Source organism: Vanellus vanellus (genome assembly GCF_965231255.1).
Source record: "Vanellus vanellus genome assembly, chromosome: 3".
NCBI classification, from domain to species: Eukaryota; Metazoa; Chordata; class Aves; order Charadriiformes; family Charadriidae; genus Vanellus; species Vanellus vanellus.
Genome location: NC_138907.1, coordinates 109,301,708 through 109,326,077, shown reverse-complemented (window position 1 = coordinate 109,326,077; position 24,370 = coordinate 109,301,708). Strand labels below are relative to the sequence as shown.

Below are 24,370 nucleotides of genomic sequence, written 5' to 3'. Positions count from 1 at the left end.
ATGCAAATATTCAAATGTTTGGGTCAGTGTATGTTTTCTTGTTTGTTGGTACCAATCCAGTACAATGCATCAGCAAGACAAAATATGTAATGGAGAAGTACCAATCCTTTTTTCTTTGCCCACTAATGCCCTAAGTATTAACAGTCTAATTAAAAAAGAAATTTAGTGTATTTGGCTGGTATGTCAAAAGAGGTGGGTGGAGGAAATTTTCAGCAGTACTTATGAATGAAGTGTAAAGATTCAATGCGTTACAGTTGCATAAAGCACTTACTTTAAACCAACCTTCTTTATCTCTTTGAGGTTTGTCATTGTGTTCCTTTGGATCATCTCTTGCTGTTGTCAAGGTCTCTTCTCTCTGCAGGCTTTGTTCTATTTTTCTCTCAGAGATTTTTATTATTTTGTGGGTGGTCTAAATTGTCATGGTGTTGCGTTAAGGGGAAAAGTGATTTGGCAGAAAATAAACCTCCTTGCATTTCAACCTGTCCTCAGGTATCAGAGGGGCTGGGGTCGGCTAGGCTTAGATTCTGAGTGATGCCCAGTGTGGCATCAGAAGTCCGGTCGCCTTCAATATGTATATCTAACTATGACGATTACGGATGCACTAAAAACACCATATACAATTCAATCTAGTGGTGTTCCATGAACCAGCACAGCCACACTTAAAGAGTTTGGTCGCGTTCACTAAGAACTCTCACAGCTGTATTAATGAAAAGTGTAGTTTGCTGAAGCAACAGATGCACAAGTTCTTTTGGATTGCAGGTGATAAAGTTACTGTCTGCAAAGCATGTGCAAATACTAAGGATGTTAGTAATACAGCCTGGCTACAAACACGTTGAGTTATAAAGCAACTCTGTAGAGATTTCTAAGTTTCCCAGGGAAGCACTTGGTGTAGCCAAGTATTTGAATCTTTCCCACAAGCAACCTTATGGGGAAGAAAGAGACTCAGCCCATTGGCTGATGCCATGTCAGGGGAGGTCAGCGATGGTATTTCCCTGATTGTGATGGTATCTTCCCTCCTCTCTTAAGCTATTTTTTTACTATTTTTTACCTTTCTGGTGGAGCTTGAGGGACTCTAGTCATACATAATTTTATGATTCGTGTAAAACTTTCTCACTTCACTTTTAAAAGTATAGACTATGAAAAATTCAGAGCGCAGGCTCTGTGAGGAGTGATCACACCTTGGAGGCGGGTAGCTTTTGGGATGGAGGTGTGTTTTGGTATTATAATGAAATGATAACGAGCAAAGTTCACCTAGAGGATAGCATTTTGTCAAAAAATGACAGATTGTTGGCCCAGGGTAGCAATTAGGCAGTTTATCAGTTCCATAAGACCTTCAAGTTCCCACTTTATCATAGAGTTTTGGCCACTGTGTCTCCACTCCGCTCCATGCACTGCACAACTTCTCTTAGAGTCAGCACACCAGACTCCCCTGATGTTACCAACATCTAAGGTTGCCTACAGAACCTCTGTGGCATGTGTCCCTTACACACCAGCTGGACTCTGCCCTGAAAGTTTCTTTGATGCTGTACCTTTCCTTAAAATATGAGCTTAAATTCTAAGTCACCTCCAGCAATTATTCCACACAGAGTAAGATTAAAGGTGGTCTTTGCCCAACATCACACTGAGCTTGTTGTAGGCATGAACATGATGCCAGTCTCCAGTTAGTCATTCCTGCATTCTGACGCAATGATTGCTGTTTCTTCTGCTTTATCTTTATAATCCTGTTTCTTACACTTGTATTCTAGTTTTTTGCATGCCCTTTGCATTGCATAAATAAATGTCTAATTTTGCGGTTAAGTCTTTGTTGTCATTTTCCTTTACGTGTCATGCATTTCAGGACCTGTTTCTAAGACAAGGGAGTAACTGCCTTATGTGGTGTCAAAGCTGTGTCTTGATTCAATGTGAGCCTGTTATTATTTTGACCATAATTACTATGTACGCACTAGGGTCTGTTAAGCAGGTGTGCCTGAGAGGAATAACTTTTCAGGGACTGAGTTTCTTCTGATGAGTACATCTGTGTTTTTTGGAGGGGGGTTGGGTTAGGTTTGTGGTCGGGTTTGTTTTTTTTTTTTTTTTTTTTGGAGTAGGAGTTTGCTCAAAAATCTTTGCTCAAGCCTGCCTCTGTTTCCTTATAGTTTGTGGAAGTGTGTGTTGGTGTGTTTTTTTTTTTTTTTTTTTTTTTTTTTCTTGGGTTGACTTGTCCCTGATAGAATCATAAAATCATAGAATGGTTTAGGTTGGAAAGGACCTTGAAGATCATCAAGTTCCACCCCCCCTACCATAGGCAGGGACACCTCCCACTAGACCAGGTTGCCCAAGGCCATGTCCAGCCTGGCCTTGAACACCTCCAGGGATGGGGGCTCAACAACTGCTCTGGGCAACCTCTTCCAGTGACTTACCACCCTCAAAGGGAAAAACTTCTTCCTAATGTTTAATCTGAACCTGCCCTCTTCCAGTTTAAAGCCATTCCCCCTTGTCCTATCACTACATGCCCTAGTAAAAAGTCCTTCCCCAGCTCTCCTGTAGGCCCCCTTTAGGTACTGGAAGGCTGCAATAAGATCTCCCCAGAGCCTTCTCTTCTCCACGCTGAACAGCCCCAACTCTTTCAGCCTCTCCTCATAGGAGAGGTGCTCTAGCCCTCGGGTCATCCTTGTGGCTCTCCTCTGGACACGCTCTAGCAGGTCCATGTCCTTCTTATGTTGGGGACTCCAGAGCTGGATGCAGCATTCCAGGTGGGGTCTCACAAGAGTGGAGTAGAGGGGCAGAATCGCCTCCTTTCACCTGCTGGACACAGTTCTTCTGATGCAGCCCAGGATACGGTTGGCCTTCTGGGCTGCGATTGCACATTGCTGTTGAACTTCTTGTCAATCAGCACCCCCAGGTCCTTCTCCTCAGGGCTGCTCTCCAGCCATTCCCCGTATTTGTGCTTGGGATTGCCCTGACCCAGATGTAAGACCTTGCACTTGGCCTTGTTGAACTGCATGAGGTTGGCTTGGGCCCACCTCTCCAGCCTGTCCAGGTCCCTCTGGATGGCATCCTTCCCCTCCAGCGTGTCTACCTCACCAAACAGCTTGGTATCATCGGCAAACTTGCTGAGGGTGCACTCGATCCACTGTCCATGTCGCCGACAAAGATGTTGAACAGTACAGGCCCCAGTACTGACCCCTGAGGAACACCACTCGTCACTGCTCTCCACTTGGACACTGAGCCGTTGACCGCAACTCTTTGAGTGCGATTGTCCAGCCCGTTCTTTATCCACTAAGTGGTCCATTTGTCAAATCCATGTCTCTTCAATTTAGAGATCAGTATATCATGTGGACAGTGTCAAACGCTTTGCACAAGTCTGGATAGATGACATCAGTTGATCTTCCCTTGTCCACTGCCGCTGTCACCCCTTGGTAGAAGGCCACCAAATTTGTCAGGTGTGACTTGCTCTTGATGAAGCCATGCTGGCTGTCATCAGTCACCTCCTTGTTTTCTATGTGCCTCAGCAGAGTTTCCAGGAGGAGATGTGTAGCTGCACCTGTCTCCCCATCACCATCACTAGGTAAAAAAATTTGGTCATGTTCCTTGTTAATTTTATTTATTGTCTTATGGAAACCAGACTACATAGTTGGTTACCTAACCTATGAACTTGTGGGAACATCCTACTAGCTTCCTATGAGTCAGGTTTTGTTGTTTTTTTTTTTTGTTTGTTTTCTTTGCCTACCCTTTGAGGATAATATTTGAAGTCAATGTAGAACTTAAACGATTTTTTCCCACAGTTTAGGAAAACTTTTTTCCCCCATTTGCCTTTCTCTTCCTTAGATTGATCTTAAATGTTCTTGTTGGGATTAGCTCTTCCTAGCCTTAGGCTGAATGGCTTTCTCTGGAAGTTCAAACTTGCTCTAGGAAACAGTAAGAATTTCTTTCCATTAATATATCTCAGTTTTTTTCATTTCCCTCTCAAGCATGTTTTGCTGTATCTTCATTAGGCAATTTGATGGCCTCCTGCATATTAACAGGATCTCCGTCCTTTGCCCACAGAGCACTCAGCAAAATCTGATTCACAAAGGTACATGGCTGGTTCCAAACTTTGTCCTTTCTCCTGTGAATAATTTTCACAGATGTTCTTACAAAATGGTAGCTGGTTCATGGTAGGTGATATGCTATTCCTTTCATTTTCATTTGCCCACAAATAAGCAATATAAATCTGGTCTTATTTCAGATGGATGTAGCAAGGCTTTCTTCATATTGGTATAAATTTGGTCTTCTCAAAATATATTGGAATAAGTCTCTGGAGCCTTCATGGTATCAATATCTGACCCTTTTTTTTTTTTTTTTTTTACCCATTTTATATTCCTTTTTATATTCCCCGATGAATCTCTTTTCTGTGTCTTGTCAGGGAGATGTATCTACATCTTTGTCTTTGATAAGGGCAATGCAGCCTGGCATGAGTCTGTTAGTCTACAAATAAAATTGGCAATTTACTAGACACCAGAATCTCTAGCACTTCTGGGATCTGGTACTCTCTTTTCTGTTGTGGATTAGCAAATTGCTCAATTCTGTGGCACAGATTCAACTAAGCACGTAAAGGGATGTTTAACTTTCTATAGTGGAGTCACCCCTCTGAAGTGAACAACATCAGGGATATGTCAGCACTATGCTTCTGCTCAATCCACTCTATTCAAACAAGTGCACTGTAGAAGTAAGGTGTTCTAATCCAGTGGGTGTGTAACTTACTGTGTTGGAGATATAGACAGAAATCTATTATATCAGCTCCCATCAAAAGGTGCTGTCACAGCCCTGCGTATAATTGTGCAAATTGCATCACCAGCTCAATTTACTTTGCAAGAGTTTCATAGGATTGCAAACTAACATAGGTTTGAAGGGACCTTTGGAGATCATCTCTTCCAACATGCTTCTGAAGTAGATTCAATAGATGAGGTTGTTTAGGGGCCTTGGCCAACTGAGTATTTTCATGCTTGAAGAATTCCACAACATATGTGAGCATCCTGCTCCAGTGTTTGACTACTTTCACTGAAATTTTTTCCTAATGTCTACTCTGAATATTCCCATGTTGCAACGCATGTTCACTGCCTCTCATCATGTTGCTGTACACCTCAAAGAGTCTGTCTTTTCTATAGCCTCCCTTTAGATAGTTTAAACTAATCCACTGATTTTTTTGTTTGTTTTTTTTTTTTTTATTTCTTTCTTTTTTTTTTTCAACTGAAACAAAGGAGATCTCCGTGTTTCACTTTAATGGTAGAGTTAGAATGGTGACTAACTGGGAAAGGGCAGTAACTGCTGCTGCTGAAGCAGTCTGCCTGCAAAGACCCAACTTTGAGAGGAAAAATAAATACCCTTACATTTCAGGTCATTGAAGGAAATTTAAGCCCAGAATGTCAAACCGAAGAAGTGATGCAGTCTAAGAGTGAGTGTGGACACCAGTGCAGCAGTATGTAGTCATGTTTCCAAGTCTCTAATCCCTCAATGCACATAGTAAAGTAAGGATGTGTCTTCTGGTAATGGGGTAGGTGGTGTTTGCTTTCTAGCTACATGTGCACTAGCTACAGTTTCCATGATAGGAATAGCAGTAGGATAAAAAGTTTTCTATATAATTCGTTACTTACATATTTGCATATGGGGAGGTGGTGTGAAGTCTTAAATCTCAACTGTTCCATCTCCAGTAGGAAATGCTAACACAGGATTTCGATCACGTGTAAAACTAATAAATATTTAAGTTCTTGTTTTCTCCAGTAAACTTCCTACAGTCAGTAGTGACTCATTACCACTCCCACCCCTCTCTTTTTTGATCTTTGTTCCTCTAAGGTGGTGGTGGTCTTCACTATGGGATTAGTTTTACTTTCTTTCTGCTTTGCTGGAAGTATAGCATGTTCAAAGTTCACACAGAATTTGTGGTTCTGATACTAAAAACATGGCAGCTGTACTGTCTTAGAAACAGATGATGCATTATGAACACTTCTAATTTTTATTTTTGCATGCATGCATATGGTTATTCCTCTCTAGTTATGTAAATTAAAGCCCTATAAGGTACTTCAGGGTGCAGTAAATGAAAGCACCTTTTTTTTGTGTGTGTGTGTTTGCCTGACTGGATTCTGTCTCCCTGACCCGTACTGAACTTCAGTGTGACCGTTGGGATAGGCTATTCAGTTCTGTATTTCTCTTTAAGTATGAATTCACACATTGTTTTAGAAAGTTTTTAAAAAACGGTATATGAGTTTTAACTGTACTACAGCATGCCACCATGCTCTTCAAAAAAAAAAAAAGTGTCATTTCAGTGTGGCTTGTGGAACCTAGTATTTCTCATTAACACGTTAAATGTATTTAAGTATTTGAGTACATGCAATATTCCTTACACCGGAGTCCTAAGATATTTTTTTTTTTTTCTCCTCTTCTTTCTACCTCAGCCTTAACTTTTTTTTTCAAATTGATTTTTGTCACCTTGAAAGATTCAGCGTGGGTAAGAGTGTCTTGCCCTACGATGTACGGAGTACTGGTCAGGAATACCTTTGGAGCATGGTGATGCTATTTCCTGCATCTCTGCAACAGTTGCTCAGCATCTGTTGTTACCCACAGAGATAGATTTCTTTTTTTTTTTTTTTTTTTTGCCTCCTGGAAATGCAGGGATGAATTGATAATTGTTGCATTCTGTTGGTTTTCTGTTTTGTGATTGTGTGCAACCCCTAATTTAGTGGAATAAATGAGAACTGGGGAAGCTAGAGACTACTATGCAGAATAAATACATAGACTTTGAAAAGCCTCTAAGGAGGGGTGGTTCGTTCAGATTCGTTGGTAGACTTTATGGCATTGAGAAGTCTTTGGTGTTTGCTTTCCAAAGGCAGGATTTCCTTTGTGTTAGCTGAGTGGGATTTTGACTGCATATTTATAAACTTTCTTCTAGATTGTTAAAATATTCGGTTAGAGCATCAACCATAATCAAGTTGCGTGTGTATCACCGCTGTTTTATAAATCTTTACCTGCTTTATTCCTGCTTTAAACCATGCACATTTCCTCATAGAGCTGCTGGTGAATATGAAATTTGGACATGTAACCAAAAGGTTCTTTGTGGTTCACAATGTTTTAGTCTTTGCTTCCTGATGTTTTTTTCCTAGTCTTGGGCCGCCTTTAAAAGTGAAGCAATCTAATTATGTGTGTTGTTGCATTGTCTAGAAGCATCAGTTAGGTGGGGCTTTGCTGTGATGGTGTGTGTAAGGACAACTTGTTTTCTCACTGTTTGCATCTTTCAGATGTGTGTTCTGGGTATTTTCTACGCATGAAGGCAATTTTCTTAGTAATTGATACTTGAATATCTTAGGTAATAAATTCTTTTTGGGACTATATGCATTTTAGTGTTCTGTGGATGCTGACTTTTTGTACAAATAATAAGCTGTATTGGCTTAGATTAACTGATAGTTATTTTACTATGCTTTTTGTTTATTTTCTGTCTAGTAGCTGTAGTCGTGAGGCAAGATGCTTTTGTGAAATATATTGTTTGCAACCTGCTCTGACAGGTTACAGTACAAGATGACAAACTTAAGGCACTCTTCTTTGTCTTGACAGCACTCCAAATTCAGTTATGTTGTTCATCACGAGAGTTACTTGGTGTCTTCATCATCTGTTGAAATAACTTTTGTTTCTCTAAAAGTAACTCAAAGTAGACAAAATTAGCGATATCTTTGTGCAGGAGACAACTGAAAGTCCATTGTACTGTTATTGCTATCATGAAACAGATTTTCCTGATTTATGAATGCTTGATGAGTTTGAACCTTATATTCTACGGATATTGTAGACTTTTATGATAGAGAAAAAAACAGCAGTGTGTTTCTTGTTGTGAAATGTGTTTAAATATTTTTCTTAGGCCTTTGATTTTTTTTTTTTTTTTTTCCCCTGCAAAATAGGAAATAATTTAAAAATATTTTAAAGAAGGGATAGTGAAGCTGATGACAGAAATGTTAGTATGTATTGACATAATTTTATTTTGGGTACTTTGTGTCTAACCTGATGCATTTTTGAAAGGAGCATGATAAGACCTACTAGAAAGGCTTTAAAAGGGGTGAAATGCCCCTTTATTTCTTTATTTTATTGAAGAACCTGGAGGTCTCTTCTTCTGTTTGATTATAGAAACAATAGAAGCTTGCTTGATTGAAACAGATACATAGCTGTTGGCTTATTTCTAGTGTTTTCTTCAAAACAATTGAAAGCAGATCTGAAATGAAAAGGAGCTCTTGCCAAAGATCTGCAAATGTAAATGCTGTTCAAGACACAAGAAAAGCTTTTCTGCAACCTTCTTGGTGAACTTTAGTTGTTTCTGTCAATCAGAAACACTGTCTAGGCTTGTTGTAGGTAAGTGCTGCATAAATAGGAGAGTACAAACAAATCAGTACAGATTCACACTGATCTCTGATCTGCATTTGGGTATGTTTTGAACACAGACTACTCATTGAATCATGTTCTCTAGTGCTTTTTTTCGATATAAATGTTACACTACTAGCTTATACTTACTAAGCTCATTGCATTTTTTAACTTTTTATGCTCGAACTTAAGCAAAATATTACATTGTCTAAATCACACATTTCAGATGAAAGATAAGAGGTCTCTGCTCCATAGGAGTTCAGAGCTTATTCTGAAAAATGAGTTGGTTCTTACTGCCAGGCAAGGGCTTGAATTGCTTTGCCTTATTTAAGAAACATCAAATCTCTTCAAGTTGCTATTCTAGAATTAAATTGTTCTAAATTTATGTATTGTGATATAATGTATTTTAATATTCCATTCCAAGCTTCTAGTCATCTTTCTGATATTAATTTTAAAATAAGTTTCAAACAGGACTATATTGAAGCTAAATGTTCCTGAATCCAGAATGTAATCATTAGCTGGCTGCACAACAAGATGGCAGTAGGAAGGGGCATTCAACGGTTACCCGAATCCTCCTGAAGTATTTACTTGCAATACGGGCTTTAGTGTCTGAAGAGATCTGAGCTATTTTATGTCAAATAGGATGCGAATTGTAAAGGTTTATTTTTCTGTTTCAATAAAAAATTCATATTGAACAATATTATCAGGGTATCTTTTGCATGGGAAGTAGTGGATATTCCTTACAGTTAACTTAGAGTTGCTAAATGTGCCTTTGAGTTTTAGTTTACCTCCCATTTATTCAAAATTAGCCAAGAGAGTCTCTACTGATGACTAGTTCAAACTAGCAATTGTGGTTTTGGTTCAAGCTATACTTTATTTCTTAGTGTCTGTCATGGCCCTTAACTGTTTTGTTTTGCCTGTGGTTGGTGCAAGCTGAAGAAGCAAGGCAGAGAGTCTAGCATTCTCATTAACAATAATACAACAGAATAATAAAATTATGTCAAAATTTTGATAGGTAAATAGCAAATAATTTCTCTTGTCATTCAGATAATTCTTGTCTCTAATGGCCTGGAGTGGAAAAGAAGGGGTTTGGTTTTTAACTTTCTTCTAAACTTGGTGGTTAATGGTGAAAGAAAGAATTAATTTTTATGCAGGCATCTTCAGTCTGAAAACTTCTGCAAGAACAGCCTAATATAGTAGCTAGTATCTATATTATATATATACACACTCTATATAGTGGAAAATTGTTAAATGTATTAGCTACTATAGTTACTGTTCTATGGAGTTTTTTCAGTTGATAAAGGAGAATTAGTTTGGAAGAAATGTAATATTGAATATTATCACTGTTATAATGAAGGTGAGATAATGTACTTCACACCTGCATGTTCCACGCACCTCACAAATGTGAGAAACTCCACAAAAATGTATTAACCAAAATAAATATAAAGGGCACGAAAGTCTGCAGATTGTAAGAATATAATGCTTAAAATGGTAACTGATATGTAAGCTTCCAGATTTTTGCTGAAATTAATGGATTGTATTAATTGGACTTTTCTAATGGATTTCTTCTTCTCTAGGCGCGAGCTTTAACACCTCAGACAGCAGAAACGGATGCAATAAGATTTTTGGTTGGAACACAGTCTCTTAGATATGATAATCAGGTAATTTTTCTGTCAAATGTCAGTTGTAATTTTTTTTTTTTTAACATTGTTTCGATATCATTCTTCCTCCTTTCTCCCCCCTGTTGAATTTGAACAATAAGTGATAGTCAAGCTGAAGACTTCTGTGAGTAGAATGTAAAGATGTCGGTAAGAAATGTAGGTGAATGAAAGCTGTGTGTTTTCTGAAAATGAAATTACTCTTCTAAATTGTGTGACTAAATCAGATTGGTTTTGTAAAGGAACTGCCATATTTTTGTTAGCTTAAATCTATAGATTCTCTGGAGCTATCTTTAAACCACAGAAGAGATGCAAAGTAAAACAGAAGTCTTTAAGCCTTGATTGCCTCTAATGGGACTCCTGGTACGTGCACAGTTCTGTGTGTATGAAGCTTCATAAACTGGATTTTTCATTATTAATTGTTGGCAATCAGCTATGTCTGTTCTGATCATAATTTTAACAACAACTGAAACTAAAATTTGAGTGACTTGTGGCTCAATTTCTATTGGGCTGTTTCTTCTGCAGTTAAGAGTACAGAACTTCTAACTGTACAGCAATTTTATTTTTTGTGACTGAATTTCAGTAAATACTTTCATACTGAAAGAAAGTCTTGAGGCCAGCAGAACTGGAAAGCCATACTGAGTGCGGGTGGAAAGACTTGGGTAGCAGGGGAGCTGTAGGGGTGGCCTCTGTGAGAAGAAGCCAGGGGTTGCCCATGCCAGACGTGGCTGGTTCCAGTGAACCTGCCACAGGACACAGCTGACCAGTCAGCATGGTGGCACCTCTGTGAAAACACTTACAAAAGGTAATGCTGAATGAATAGAGGAGGAGGGAACAAAGACTGAGAAACAGTGGAGGAAACGACAGAGGTAAGACCAAGGTCAGGAGGAGCAGAAGATTCTCCATGATGTAGTAGGTATCCACTGCAGCCTGTGGAGCATTTGTGCCGGAGCAGATAGGTCTCTTGAAAGAGGTGTGGCCCATGAAGACCCTACACTGGAGCAGAGGAAAAGAGTGAGATGGAAAGAGCATCAGAGAGAAAACACTATGTACTGACCATAACCACCACTGCCCCACACCCCCCTGTGCTGCTTGAATGGAGTTAGAGGAGTTTGAAGTTAAGCCTGGGGAAGCGGGGAGAGAAGGTGCTGGTTTAAGGTTTGTCTTTTTCTTTCCCACTACCCAAATTAGTAATTACATTTTAATTTTATTAATTAATTTACCCAAATCAAGTCTGGTTTGCGTGCAACAGTAATTGGTAAGCGATCTCCCTGTCTTTAGCTTGGCCCATGAGCTTTCTCATTCCTATTCTTTCTATTTTCTCTTTTGTTTCTATCTTCTCCCCGTGTCCTGCTTGGGGAGAACAAGTGACTGGGTGGTTAGCCAAGGCTAACGCCTACCACAGAAGCCTCTAAAATGGATATAGTCACAGAGTCCTCTGAAACTGGTCTATAATGGACTGCACAAAATCAACTTGAAACCTTAGCTCTGGGAGATGGGAGCTGTCAATTTCCAGTGAGGTTTTGAGTTTGTTCCTCAATGATAATACTGGATGAGGCTCAAGGAAAAAAATATTCAAAGGTATAAGGGGGATGGAGTATTCAGTTTTCTTTACATTTCAGGTAATGCTTGTGAGACCAGTAACAAAAGAAGTGGCAGACAGACTTAGTTAAGAATAAATACACACAATTATATTTTTGGATTGTGCTGTCTCAGATGTTCTTCAGACATTTGGTTACAATGCGGTTTTCTGCTATGACTTCTGTGTGCTTTTTTTATGTCTTGGTTCAACTAATTAAATCCTGATACAAAATTGTAGTTGGAGAACAATTGTCACATCAGTTGATATTCAGCAGATCTTCAATAATTTAAATGTTCTGTTTTAGGTAAGTTAATTTGGCACAGACTACAAATTTGAGAAATATTTACACACATTTCAACTTCATTGAGTATGCTTTTCTGATGAATAACATTAATAATAGAAATGCAGGACACTTCATGGTGTATTAACAAACATTTGGGGGTTATTTGCCTTTAGCTGTGCCTCAGGCTGTCAGCTCCTCTCAGCTAGTTGCTAATCCCCAAGAAGTGCTCTAGGCCTCCATTCATTATTGCTTAATTCAGTACTGGGTTCTCCAGATTTGCTTAAAAACTTTTTTAGTTACCAAACTGAACTTATGAGTTAGCTTGCAACCTCTAGTGCTTCACTGCACAGTCTGGTCATGGACAGGTGTAGTGCAAATAAAAAAGCAATAGTTGTACAGCTGACATGGTAACTTCTGCCTCGTTGAGTTCTATTGCTGTATGAAGCAATTTAGACATTCATAGGAGATCTGGTGAAAATATTTCGCTATTAACACTCGTATTTCAAAGTAAAGGAAAATGTTTGTAAGATTTTATATTCTGTGAATATTTGAGATATTAAAAGTGTGTAGTACTTGGCATTTGGACATCATAACTGGCTGGAAGTTAAGTAGTTTCTCTTTGCACTGTGTTCTACACAGTGTTGGTTTGGAACTCTTGTCCGCAGCACTTTTATTGTTGCTAAACTGTTTTTTTTTTATACTGTTCTTAGTTTGATACATTTACTGTATGCTTTTGGAGATTTATAAAGGAAGTATATGTCACTTACTCTTTTCTCATCTCTCATTCTCAGAACTCTCCAAGTTCCTTTCAGTGTTGTGTTTTAGAACCTAAAATATTTTTATAGTGTACCTTAATGCACGGCACTATATAGGCACAAAACAGGGCATTGGCCAAACTAAAGCAATTCTCCAGTCTTTGCTGCCCATGAGTACCTGATGAAAGAAAATAAATTATGGAGATTGCATAACTGAAGAAAAAGAGATATTTTGTGTTGAAATTGGTTAGTTTTAGTCTCCCTTCCTTAGGAATTTCATTTGCAATTAGTAATTCCTCCAGATTTTGAGGACAACTAAATAGTTATTTATTCTCATTCAAATCTCACTATTTTTTCCTCAATGCTTACGCTTGTGTTCAGTGGGAACTTTTCTCAGTGTAATTAAAGCAGGTTAGTAACTCATTTGTTTAGTTACTGGTAATAAAACCAGTCACTTCTAAGAGGTGTTTTCCACAAGGATTGTGTTCCACAAGAGTTATGATTACATATATCATTAACTTTTACACTACAGTCATGTTGAGAAAGTTCTCTGTGTGGACTTAGCTTACTTACACTTACCATTTTCTATATCTTTGTCTATGGTATCCATATGCTGCACTAATTTTCTGTAATACTGTGTAGCTAAGATGTTGCAGTGATTCAGTAGTTGATTCAGTAGAATTAATTCAATCATTATGATAGGATATCTTTTTGTTTTTTCTCTTCATTGTTCACCCATCTTTGCTAATGAATTTTTAATGAGGATACAGTTCTTTAAAAACTGTGGGTCTTCTAGAATTTATTTGTTCACTGTTAAGGTTAGTGGAATTAGTCCCATGAGTAAAATTACTTGTGTATGTTGTGCTGGGCTAGGATCTTTCTCAATTTGTTCTACTTCTGAAGCAACTATAGAAAAAGAGCTAACTAAAAAAAAAAAAAAAAAAGACGGAAAAATGAGAGTAACATAGAATCATAGAATCATTATGGCTAGAAAAGACCTTTAAGATCATCAAGTCCAACTGTTATCTAACTACTGGATCCACTTCTAAACTGTGTCCCTGAGCACCACGTCTACCTGTCTTTTTAAATACATCCAAGCATGGCAATTCAACCACTTCCTTGGGCATCCTGTTCCAGTCTTTGATAACCCTTTAAGTGTAGAAGTTTTGTCCTAATGTCTAACCTAAACCTCCCCAGCGCAACTTGAAGCCATTTTTTCTTGTCCTATCATTTTTAACTTGTGAGAAGAGACCAACACTCACCTCTCTACAACGTCTTTTTGGATAGTTGTAGAGAACAATAAGGTCTCCTCTGAGCTTCCTTTTCTTCAGACTAACCAACCCCAGTTCCCTCAGCCGTTCCTCATCGGACTTATTCTCAAGACCCCTCACCAGCTTCATTGCCCTTCTCTGGACCCTCTCCAGCACCTCAATGTCCTTCTTATACTGTGGTGCCCAAAACTGAACACAGTACTCAATGTGCGTCCTCACCAGTGCCGAGTACAGTGGGACAATCACTTCCCTAGTCCTGCTGGCTACACTACACTGTTGGGCTTGGCCACCTGGGCATACTACTGGCTCATGTTCAGCTAGCTGTCAATCAGGACTCCCAGATCCTTTTCTGCTGGGCAGCTTTTCAGCCACTCTTCCCCAAGCCTGTAGCATTTCATGTGGTTTTTATGACCAAAGTGCAGGACCTGGTACTTGGCCTCGTTGAAGCTCATACCACTGGCCTCGGCCCATCAATCCAGCCTGTCTAGATCCCTCTGAAGAGCCCTCCTACCCTCAAGCAGATGAACACTCCCACTTAACTTGGTGTCGCCAGCAAACTTACTGAGGGTAACCTATTTAAAACAAACCTGCAAATAAAAATGTAAATCACAAAAAGCAAACCTAGCTGTATGTATTTTAAAAATATTTTATATATATTTAAACATTATTGTTTTTCTTAATCTTTCGGCTCAATGTTTTATTTTGCCACATAGTATAAAAAGTATTACAAATTTATAATTGGTACAGATATGTGATTGCTGAAGCGAACTCTAAGTTTCTTACTGCGGATTACAGTATTTGTTTCAAATAAGTGTAATTTCCCTCTCTCCCCTTCTTTCTTCATAGGTTGTTTCTAGTCAATGATTTGGATACAGAATTAGTGCAGACATTTAGACTAAAGATTGTAATGTTGTTATTTCTCTTTATTGCTATGAGAAGTGTTGAATTGCAATACGAGTGACTGACTTAATATTAGCCATAAAATGAAAAATATCCTTCAAGCTTTTAGTTGCAAAATTGAGAAGAATAAACATGGTATTTCCTCAAAACAGGGAAATTGCTTGTATTTTTCTAGAGAAGTATTTCCTGCATGAAATCAATGATGTACTAAATTGTTAGTATAACAATTAATTAAAGTAGATATTGGTTATAAAATTCTCATTAAATTGTCCTGTGCAGTCTTCGTGTATAATTAAGACCCACAGGAAAACATTTGAAACCCTAATTTTCTCTTTTATTGTATTTTCAGATTCACATCATAGATTTTGATGATGAAAACAACATTATAAACAAAAATGTTCTCCTTCATCAAGTGGGTGAAATTTGGCACATTAGTACAAGTCCTGCAGATAAAGGTGTACTAGCAACCTGCTACAATAAAAGTAAGTCCTTTCTAACCACGTTAAACTTGTTTAAGTGTTTTGATATTTTTGAATGTGCAAAGATTGAACATCTAGTTGTGTATAAACACTTTAAATTGGAATTATAAACACAGACATTTTTTCGAAAAATGCGCTGTACCTTTACCTGTACCTCATTTTACCCTTGGGTCATCTTGGTTAGTAGTCTACTTTTTCATTCACGTCAAGAAAAGCAGCAAAATAAAAGTATTGTTTGCCTGATAAATGCAAAGCATGGCAAATAAAATATATTCCTGTTATTTTAGGCTTCATTCTTTTTACTGTTTGATATGTTTGTTTTTGAAAGTGGAAGTAAATGTCTTTCAAAACAGCATCATATCAGCATCAAGCTCTCCTTAAAATTGCAGCTGAAGTTTGTATACAATTTGTCATATGTTTAACACAGATATGACCACAGAGAACTGTAAATTCTTACCTAAATTTCTCATCAGAAACAGTAGAAATGCTCCTTGTGTAACCTAATACTAAATGCACAGCGTTAAGATTAAGGATCTCTCTGTTTCCTAGGGGAAACAGGTGTGAAGATTTTTTTTGTCATGAGGCTTGAAAAATCTATTTGCATGGCTTGGGGAAGGGAGTACTTTTTCTCTCTGACAAGCAAGAAATCTCTGTTGTCAATTGGACTAAATATTATTTCTTCTAGTAAACTTAGTCCATTCTTTCATGGAAATACAGTCCAAGAATATAAGAATAAAGCAGTGAGTTTCAGACTTCGTGCATCGGTGGACAGCTGTAGAGATGTGAATTCCTGCTGCTCAACCTTGTGACTATGTTAGAGAGAAGGTTCCAGGAGTGCTCAGTTCTCCTGCTTCTTTTGGATTAAAATAAAAGTGCTAAAATTTGAATTTCTTTCACAATTCTTAAATGAGTCTTTTAAAGACAATTATAGAAGATAAGTAGAATAATAAAGAGCTTTTCCTGTTTTCTTCACTGAAAATGATTGTGGGTATTTTGACTAAGAGAGAGGCCTGAAATGGTATTGGCTTGTTTTTTGATTACTTTTTACTCCCTGGTTCACTTCCTGGACGTAAATTCCTCACCCTGCCAGTGATCCATGGAGAAAATGAGAAAGCAGTAATGGGGACTGAAATTCTAAAGTTGTCTTAGTAATTTTCTGACTAGTTTCAGAGAAGAATCTGAGAAAGTTGGCTGAAGTCTCTTTTAAAGAAAACCAGAGAGTTTCTAAGTTTCCTTCTCTAGCCTTTCTGAGTTGATTGCATTTTTTTTTTTTCTTAAAGAATATTGTGCTGCATGGAATAGTGTGAAACACTTTAAAGAATTTACCTCTCTTTCCCTACATAATTGGACAGCAAGGTGATGGGAGATTACATACATAAAGTACTGGACTTGGTAAGCTATGTACTATGTAATGCTAACCAGTCTTTATTTATTCAATTTCTATCTATTTTTGAGCTCAAGTATTGTTCTAGAAAGTATGGTGAAAACAAATTATTTTATACTCTTTTTCTCAAAAAGGCCCATATTTAAGTTTTATGTTCCTTATAGCAACGTGCGTATTAATTGAAACTCCTTTTTGGGAGAGAGCTTACTGAGGTTACTAGAATTCAGCTTCTATCCAAACACTCTAAATTTCTGTGAGAATTCTGATTTCCATTATTGGACCTATTAATTTGTACTCATGTTTTCTTTTCTAGCTTCTTTGTGTTCTAGATTTAGTTGACTTTACCTAGTTTCTGAACATTAAGCTTTATTGTTTGTACTTCATGTATCTTCATTTAGAATCATTAGCCATAAACTTTTGGCAGAAAACAAGATCTGATTCTTAAATGATTATTGATGACTCTAAATAGCAATGTGTAGAACAGAAAGCACACAGCATGGAGTTCTAATAATAAGGAATATTGAGTTTAGCAGACTACTTATTTCAAGTAGTAATGCAACCAAATTAAGCAATCGAAACCTTTAAAACCCTTATGTATTGCATTTCTTTAGTTATTTTAGAAAGACTCTAACTATTTTCCTCATTGAAGTACCAGTCAAATGAAATGATGTTGTCAGGGTTGTAGGTATTGTGACCATCTCTTGTGTCTGAGCCCAGTACTTCTGTCAAATCTTATCTGTTGTTGAAACTGGGAGATTGAAGAAATGTGATGTGTGTCCATTATTGTAGCTATTTTTGAAGTAGCTTAAATATGTGCTGAAACATGGCATTGAAGAAGAGTAGAATCATGTACATTTTGCATTTCATAGCTCATTGAAGTAAGCTAATGGAATAGGGTGAAGCACTCGTAAAAGAAAAAATTTCATTTTTTTCATATTGGGAGAGATAGCGAGTTGTCTTTTACTTTCTCATGCTTATAGGCAGTTAGCATAACCAAGGTATGAATAAGGTCTTTTGTTACTAAAGAAAAAAAATGTAGTAGGTGCAAACAAAAGAGCACTTTTTTCACAGCTCTCCTCCTCTTTGTTTTTTGTCTAAGAGAAGTATGCCTTTCATATAGGAAGTTGGGGAATGTAGTAATGGTTGAACTGAGAGAGTGATACTGCATACCTACTTTGAAGAGAGATTTTGAGTCCTGATTAACTTTTTAAAAGCTTTTTGCAGCTAGTGATACAGAAAAATATTGATTCCTGAATAATTTGTTTGTTTTAGTGTTTGTAATCTGGATTTGCTGTTCCTCATGCCACAGATTAGTTCTTTTTCTAGAACTAACATGCAAGACCCAAGCTTTCTTTTTAAACACTTTCTCCAGATTTTAGCTACCCTTCCTTTTTTTTATCATGCTGTATTTCAAAATGCAGTGAAAAATCTTTCTGCAGTATCCAGTTATCATCCCCTGTAATATAATTGAGACATTCAAACTCTTTTTTACTTAATTAACTACTTGATACTTAATACTACTGCCTCAAAAAGTCAAAGAAAACACTAGCAGACTTGCTGCATGTTTTGAAATAGAAGGGATCTGATGTTATTTGCTTCTCTTTTCTCTTGTAGGGCTAGAAGTTAGCAAAATAATGTAGTATACAAAGCTTTTTGTTAATTTTTGCTGAGCGCTAAGAATTGCGTGAGGGAAAATGATACTCGTATTCAGCTGGTAACAGTAGGTTATTTTTGGAGTCAAGAATCAAATGGAAAATTCTAAGCCCTCTGCGTGTGTTTGAGAAGGATGCCGATATAATTATGTTTTTTTACTGTTCTGGTTGAGAGGCCTTGAATTGATGTGATGGGTCTCTTAAAAGTTGAAAGATTGTCTTGGATGGGGAAGTTCCTATCTTTATTTTTTTAATCCTTTTTTTTTTTTTTTCCTTCCAAGAAGGCATTTAAGCTACTTCTGTACATCACGGTGTGGGATTTTGCATATCTGAAGCTTTTTTCATGTGTGTGGATATGTATATAGGTAAGGGGTTTTTCGCCCTGATGTATATACAGCATCTGCTCCCAAAGTCATAGTTATGAGGCTTTTTTATCATGAATCATAAAAGTAGGAAGCTTCCTTCACAAGGAGTAATACTAATGTAGAAGCAGCTTGCCCCTGTCGCTCTCTGGGGGATTTACAAATTATTTTCCTGCTTCATGGATACGTAAAATCTTGTCCTTGACACATATAAGTGAAAGAAACATAAGGTGGTAGAACTTCAAATGTACATTGTTGTTATTATTATTATTGATACACCTACTGAAGAGCAAAGTCATGTGCTCACAAGTCATAATGGCAAGGCTTCCATGTCAGTGAAAATAAAATAAAAAAATAACAAAAATCAAGTGGACAACAAGGACATTAAAATGCTGACTTCTGCTAAATTCATAAATGTCTAAACTTGCAAGTGACCGCAATCCAGTCATTTTGAGATGAGCATTTATTTTTGAGAAACTCTAGGCAAGATCGGTCGAAAGTGCCCGTTGTGGTTTAACCCCAGCCAGCAACTACAACTACACAGCTGCTCGACCACACAGCTGCTCACCCACCCTCCTGGTTTGGATAGGAGAGACAATTGGAAAACAAAAACTGAGGAAAAAAAAAAAAACTCATGGATTGAGATCAAGACAGTTTAATAAGTAAAACAAAAGCCATGCATGCAAGAAAAACAAATCAAGGAACTAATTCACTACTTCCCATCAGCAGGCAGGTGTTCAGCCATCTGCAGGAAAGCAGGGCTCCATCATGTGTAATGGTGACGTGAGAAGATATGCCATCACTCCAAACGACCCCTCCCTTCCTTCTTTTCCCAGCTTTATATACTGAGCGTGACGTCACATAGTATGGAATACCCCTTTGGTCAGTTGAGGTCCGATCTCCTGGCTGCCTCCCCTCCCAACTTCTTGTGCCCTTCAGCCTGCTCGCTGGCAGGGCGGTATGAGGAGCAGAAAAGGCCTTGAGCAGTTAGCAGCAGCCCAAAACCACCAGTGTCCTATTGACAGGGTTTCTCATCTCAAATCCAAGACATAGCACTACACCAGCTGCTAGCAAGAAAGTTAACTCTATCCCAGCTGAAACATGACAGTGCCAAATACATCATATTGCAACAATTGGAAACAGACTCTGCGTTCCTATTTTTGGTAGACAGGTCATGGAATCACGGAGTTTCAGAGCTGGAAGGGACCTCTAGGGATCATCTAGTCCTACTCCACTGCTAAAGCAGATTGCCCAGAGCACATTACTCAGGACTGCATCCAGGCGGGTCTTGAAAATCTCCAGAGAAGGGGACTCCACAGCCTCCCTGGGCAGCCTGTGCCAGTGCTCTGTCACCCTCACCGTAAAGAAGTTTTTCCGTGTATTTGAACGGAACTTCCTGTGTTCTAACTTGTGCCCAATGCCCCTCGTCCTGTCACTGGGAACCACTGAAAAGAGCCTGGCTCCATCCTCCTTCAACCCACCCTTCAGATACTTGTAAGCATTAATAAGGTCTCCCCCCAGCCTTCTCTTCTCCAGGCTAAAGAGTCCCAGCTCTCTCAGCCTTTCCTCATAAGGGAGATGCTCCAATCCCTTAATCATCTTAGCTGCCCTTCGCTGGACTCGCTCCAGCAGTTCCCTGTCCCTCTTGAACTGGGGAGCCCAAAACTGGACACAGTATTCCAGTTGTGGCCTCACCAGTGCCGAGTAGAGGGGGAGAATGACCTCCCTCGACCTACTGGCCACACTCTTCCCTATGCAGCCCAGGATTCCATTGGCCTTTTTGGCAACAAGGGCACGTTGCTGGCTCATGGATAATTTACTGTCTACTAGGACCCCCAGATCCTTCTCCTCAGAGCTACTTCCCAGCAGGTCTGCCCCTAACCTATACTGGTGCCTAGCATTCTTCCTCCCCAGGTGCAGGACCTTGCACTTGCTTTTGTTGAACCTCATTAGGTTCTTCTCTGCCCAGCTCTCCAGCCTGTCCAGGTCACGCTGCATGGCAGCACGGCCCTCTGGGGTGTCAGCCACCCCACCCAGTTTGGTATCATCAGCAAACTTGCTGAGGATACGCTCTGTCCCCTCATCCAGGTCATTAACGAATACATTAAACAAGATTGGACCAAGTATTGACCCCTGGGGGACACCACTGGTTACAGGCCTCCAACTAGACTCTGTGCCGCTGATCACAACCCTCTGAGTTCCGTCACGCAGCCAACTCAATCCACCTCGCTGTCGACTCATCTAGCTCATACTTCCTCAGCTTCCTAATGAGGATGTTATGGGAGACAGTGTCAAAAGCCTTGCTCAGTAAGAGTTACTGTCCAAATAAGGCTTAAAGCCCATTGGAATATTTACTATTTACTGGCATATTGATTCTGCTTTCTCTTTAAATTTTTATGCTTTCAAGAAAAGTAACTTCCCTAAAAAGTAATATAAGGTGATTTAGTTAACTTTCTTTTTCTCTGTGACTTCTTGAGAACTTTAAATTCTTGCTGAATATGCAGTTTGGGAACTATGTTCTCTAAACAATGAATGAAGTTAATTTAAATGCTGCTCTGTATTCTTTTGTTCAAGGTATTTTATTAGGGTATCGTTTTATAAGTAGGTTTTCAAAAGGAAAAAAAAAACTTTTCTCTCAAGTTAAAACTCAGGAAAACTTTTCTTGTTAGCGTCAGTATTTACTACTTCGATTTGTAATTTTGATGTTGCATCATTAATAAAGCCTTGTATTTTTTCATTCTGGATGGTGATATTAACTGGAATAACAAATACATCTTTGGATATTAACCAGAAATTCTGTTTTCTAGGCCATTTTGTCTTAATATAAAGACAAAATTGTTCAACTATCTCTCCACCCCTTCCCATGCACACACATTAAAAATACCGATTTAGAAAAATTGCATAATTGAAAAGGGAAAACTTATTCTACTTGGTTCCTGTCTTGATTATAGTGGTCTCCCATCCCACAAATGATGAATATATCAGTTAGGGAATTATATACTGTTACTACTGATGTTATAGGAAGATGATTTTTATTACCAAGTGATAGTTCTACTCGTTATGTGTATTCTTGCCGAACTTTCATCGAAGATCAGAAATTTGCTATGCTGGAGGCATAGTGCTTGCCTGTGCTACACGTTTCTGAAGTACGCAGCGATATTGTATGCTAGAAATGTATTAAGACCGTTCCTGTGTAACTTGCATTGCTAATAGGCGAAATGTGTAGTTGGTAGATCTAGTAATTTATCAGAGGTGATGTTGGTTTTCTGCTTTCTGTCCTTTGCCACCTTTGCCGTTAAAAATTGCTTGTCTCATTTTCAAATGGTATTCTGGATGTAGCCAAAGCATAGAATCATAGAATCGTCTAGGTTGGAAGAGACCCTTGGGATCATCGAGTCCAACCATCTACCCTACTCTACAGAGTTCTCCCCTACACCATGTCCCCCAACACCACGTCTAAATGTCTCTTAAACACATCCAGGGATGGTGACTCAACCACCTCATGATAAAACTTTAAATGTTTTGTTGTTTTTTTTTTTTTTTTCATAAAACATTAAAACTAATTATTAACAGGTAACATTTTGTAAGATTAATTTTGCATCTCTATTTCAATAAATAAATATGTTTTCCTAGGGTTTTAAAAAAAAAAAAACCAAAAACACCTTTATGGTGGTGGAGGGGGAGATACCAGCATAGCAAGCTGTGAACTTAGTGGCTTTCCTATGTTTCAGTAACATAATTGGATCCTTCAGATCCATGGTGTAAAATAAATAAAAATCCATGACACATAAGAGACCTATTTCAGGCAGTTATTACACTGAGAAGTAACTTTTTTTTGCAGATCTCTTTAGCAGCTATTTGATATTGTGAGCATTGTAAGAATTAGGAACGTTGTGTTTTATCCCAGATTCCCTAACTGAAGGGGAAAAAGGCACATAAATATTTGAGAGAATCTAGGTATATGAGGGAAAAGAAGAATTAAAATCTGAATATCTCAGGGATGGGGGAAGAACGCTTTGTAAAATTGATACTTGAGATATCAAGATGAATTTAGGCATCATTCCCTCTCTTGCAGCAAGTCAAATGAATTAAAATAGGGGTGTGTTGTGTTGTTTTTTTTGTTTTTTCTTGAACAGGGTAAAATTTTTTTTTTTTTTTAAAGGACAGCTTTAAAGAAGTTAAGAATTAAAGAGAAGAATGAGTTTGGTAGTCTTCTAGCTTTAGAAGTTAAATTAGATTGTTCAAGTTCAGTATGATACAGATTAGTGGTGTGTGTGGTTTTTTTTTTTCTTTTTAAAAAGCTAAAAGGATGGATTGTTGAGAGAAGGATACAATGTACAGGGGTTTTGGGGTGATAATAAATGTGGCTATTAGCTAGAGCGCTACAGTTATGTTTTAATTGGTTAATGCTCAGTCTCTGAAAACTTATATGTACTTATTTGCCTCTAATATTTATGAATATCTTAGTTGTTCAGCAAAGCAGAAATCAAATAATTTGCTTCACAGTGGCCCAGAAATAAAACAGAGGATGCTGTATTCAGTGGAAAAACCCTGTCAGAACAATTCTAGGGACTTTCCACCTTCCTTCTTTTTTGCTATTCTGACTAGCTGTAGTCTGTTGACTATTAATTTTTTAACTTTCTTTAAATTAAAATGTGGCAGGAGTGACACTTTTAAAAAAGGGAATAAGAAAGGTGACAAAGTAATTAAGGCGATTATACCATCTTAGTAGAAATGCACTTTTAAATATCAGAAAAGAATAATGATGGGGTGTGGTGAGGGTCAAGAATGTACCCTCCAAAGAATGATATAAACCAATGAAAATAATGACACACTAAATATAATAATAAATTAAAAAATGGAGATAAATTAGTCTTCAAATGTGCAAGAAGTTGGTAGCTATCCAAGAGCTCTATTCACCTGCTAGGGAGAAAATCTTTTCACATGTGTATTACTGCTTAAAGTTTGAAAGAAGTGTTGCTTCAGTATTCAAAAGAGCATCACAGCCTATGCTAGGATAAATTTTTCATTGTGATGAGGTAAAATGCCAAAACCCTGTAGGTCACACCAGAGTGGAGTCACTTGGGAACTAGAACAATGAAAACCTAACAAAACTCTAGACCTCATTGGAATATGAACCATAAGCGGTCTTGGTATTGCTGACGTTTCAGGCTACAGGAAGGGAAATAGGAAAGCCATTTGAATGGACTTTTAATAGTGTTCTGAGGCAGGGAGAAATGCCAACAGACAGCATTTTTGTATGCAAAGTAGGTGATGGAAGCCTCAGCTCTAGGGTTGCCTGAAAAAGTGTGATCCCTGGATCAAGATGAAGTTGGGGAATACTTGTAAATATGTCAATTTCTGAATGATGCCCTGTTTGTCAGTCTAGTTTATAATACTCTGTAAAAAATTATCAGTTAGGTGGATGCGCAGTGGTAGGTACAGGTTGTATGTGTCTTTTGTGAGTGTGCTTTTGTGTCTTGCTTGTGCTTTTTTTCATATAGAACTTAATTTTAATCTGCTCTCTTGTTTATACATCCCTCCCCCTTCTTTCACCTGCCATTTTAGGATACTGTTAAAATGGAGGCGGACTATTTCCTAAGAACTTAGAAAGTGCTGTAGAAAGCAAATTTCAGCTACATCATTAAAGGAATAGGGAATGCAGAGGGATTTTTCTGTGGGCCATTTG

The 24,370-nt window shown here is 38.1% G+C and overlaps 1 protein-coding gene across 1 annotated transcript in view; it reads left to right on the top strand.

The window, feature by feature from the left end:
- The window catches only part of EIPR1 (EARP complex and GARP complex interacting protein 1), a 98,562-nt gene that overhangs the window by 5,785 nt on the left and 68,407 nt on the right, over positions 1–24,370 (top strand). The window contains exons 2-3 of the mRNA XM_082480929.1: positions 9,933–10,016; positions 15,154–15,286. Of these exons, the coding sequence (XP_082337055.1) occupies positions 9,933–10,016; positions 15,154–15,286 (217 nt within the window). The remainder of the gene's footprint in view (positions 1–9,932; positions 10,017–15,153; positions 15,287–24,370) is intronic.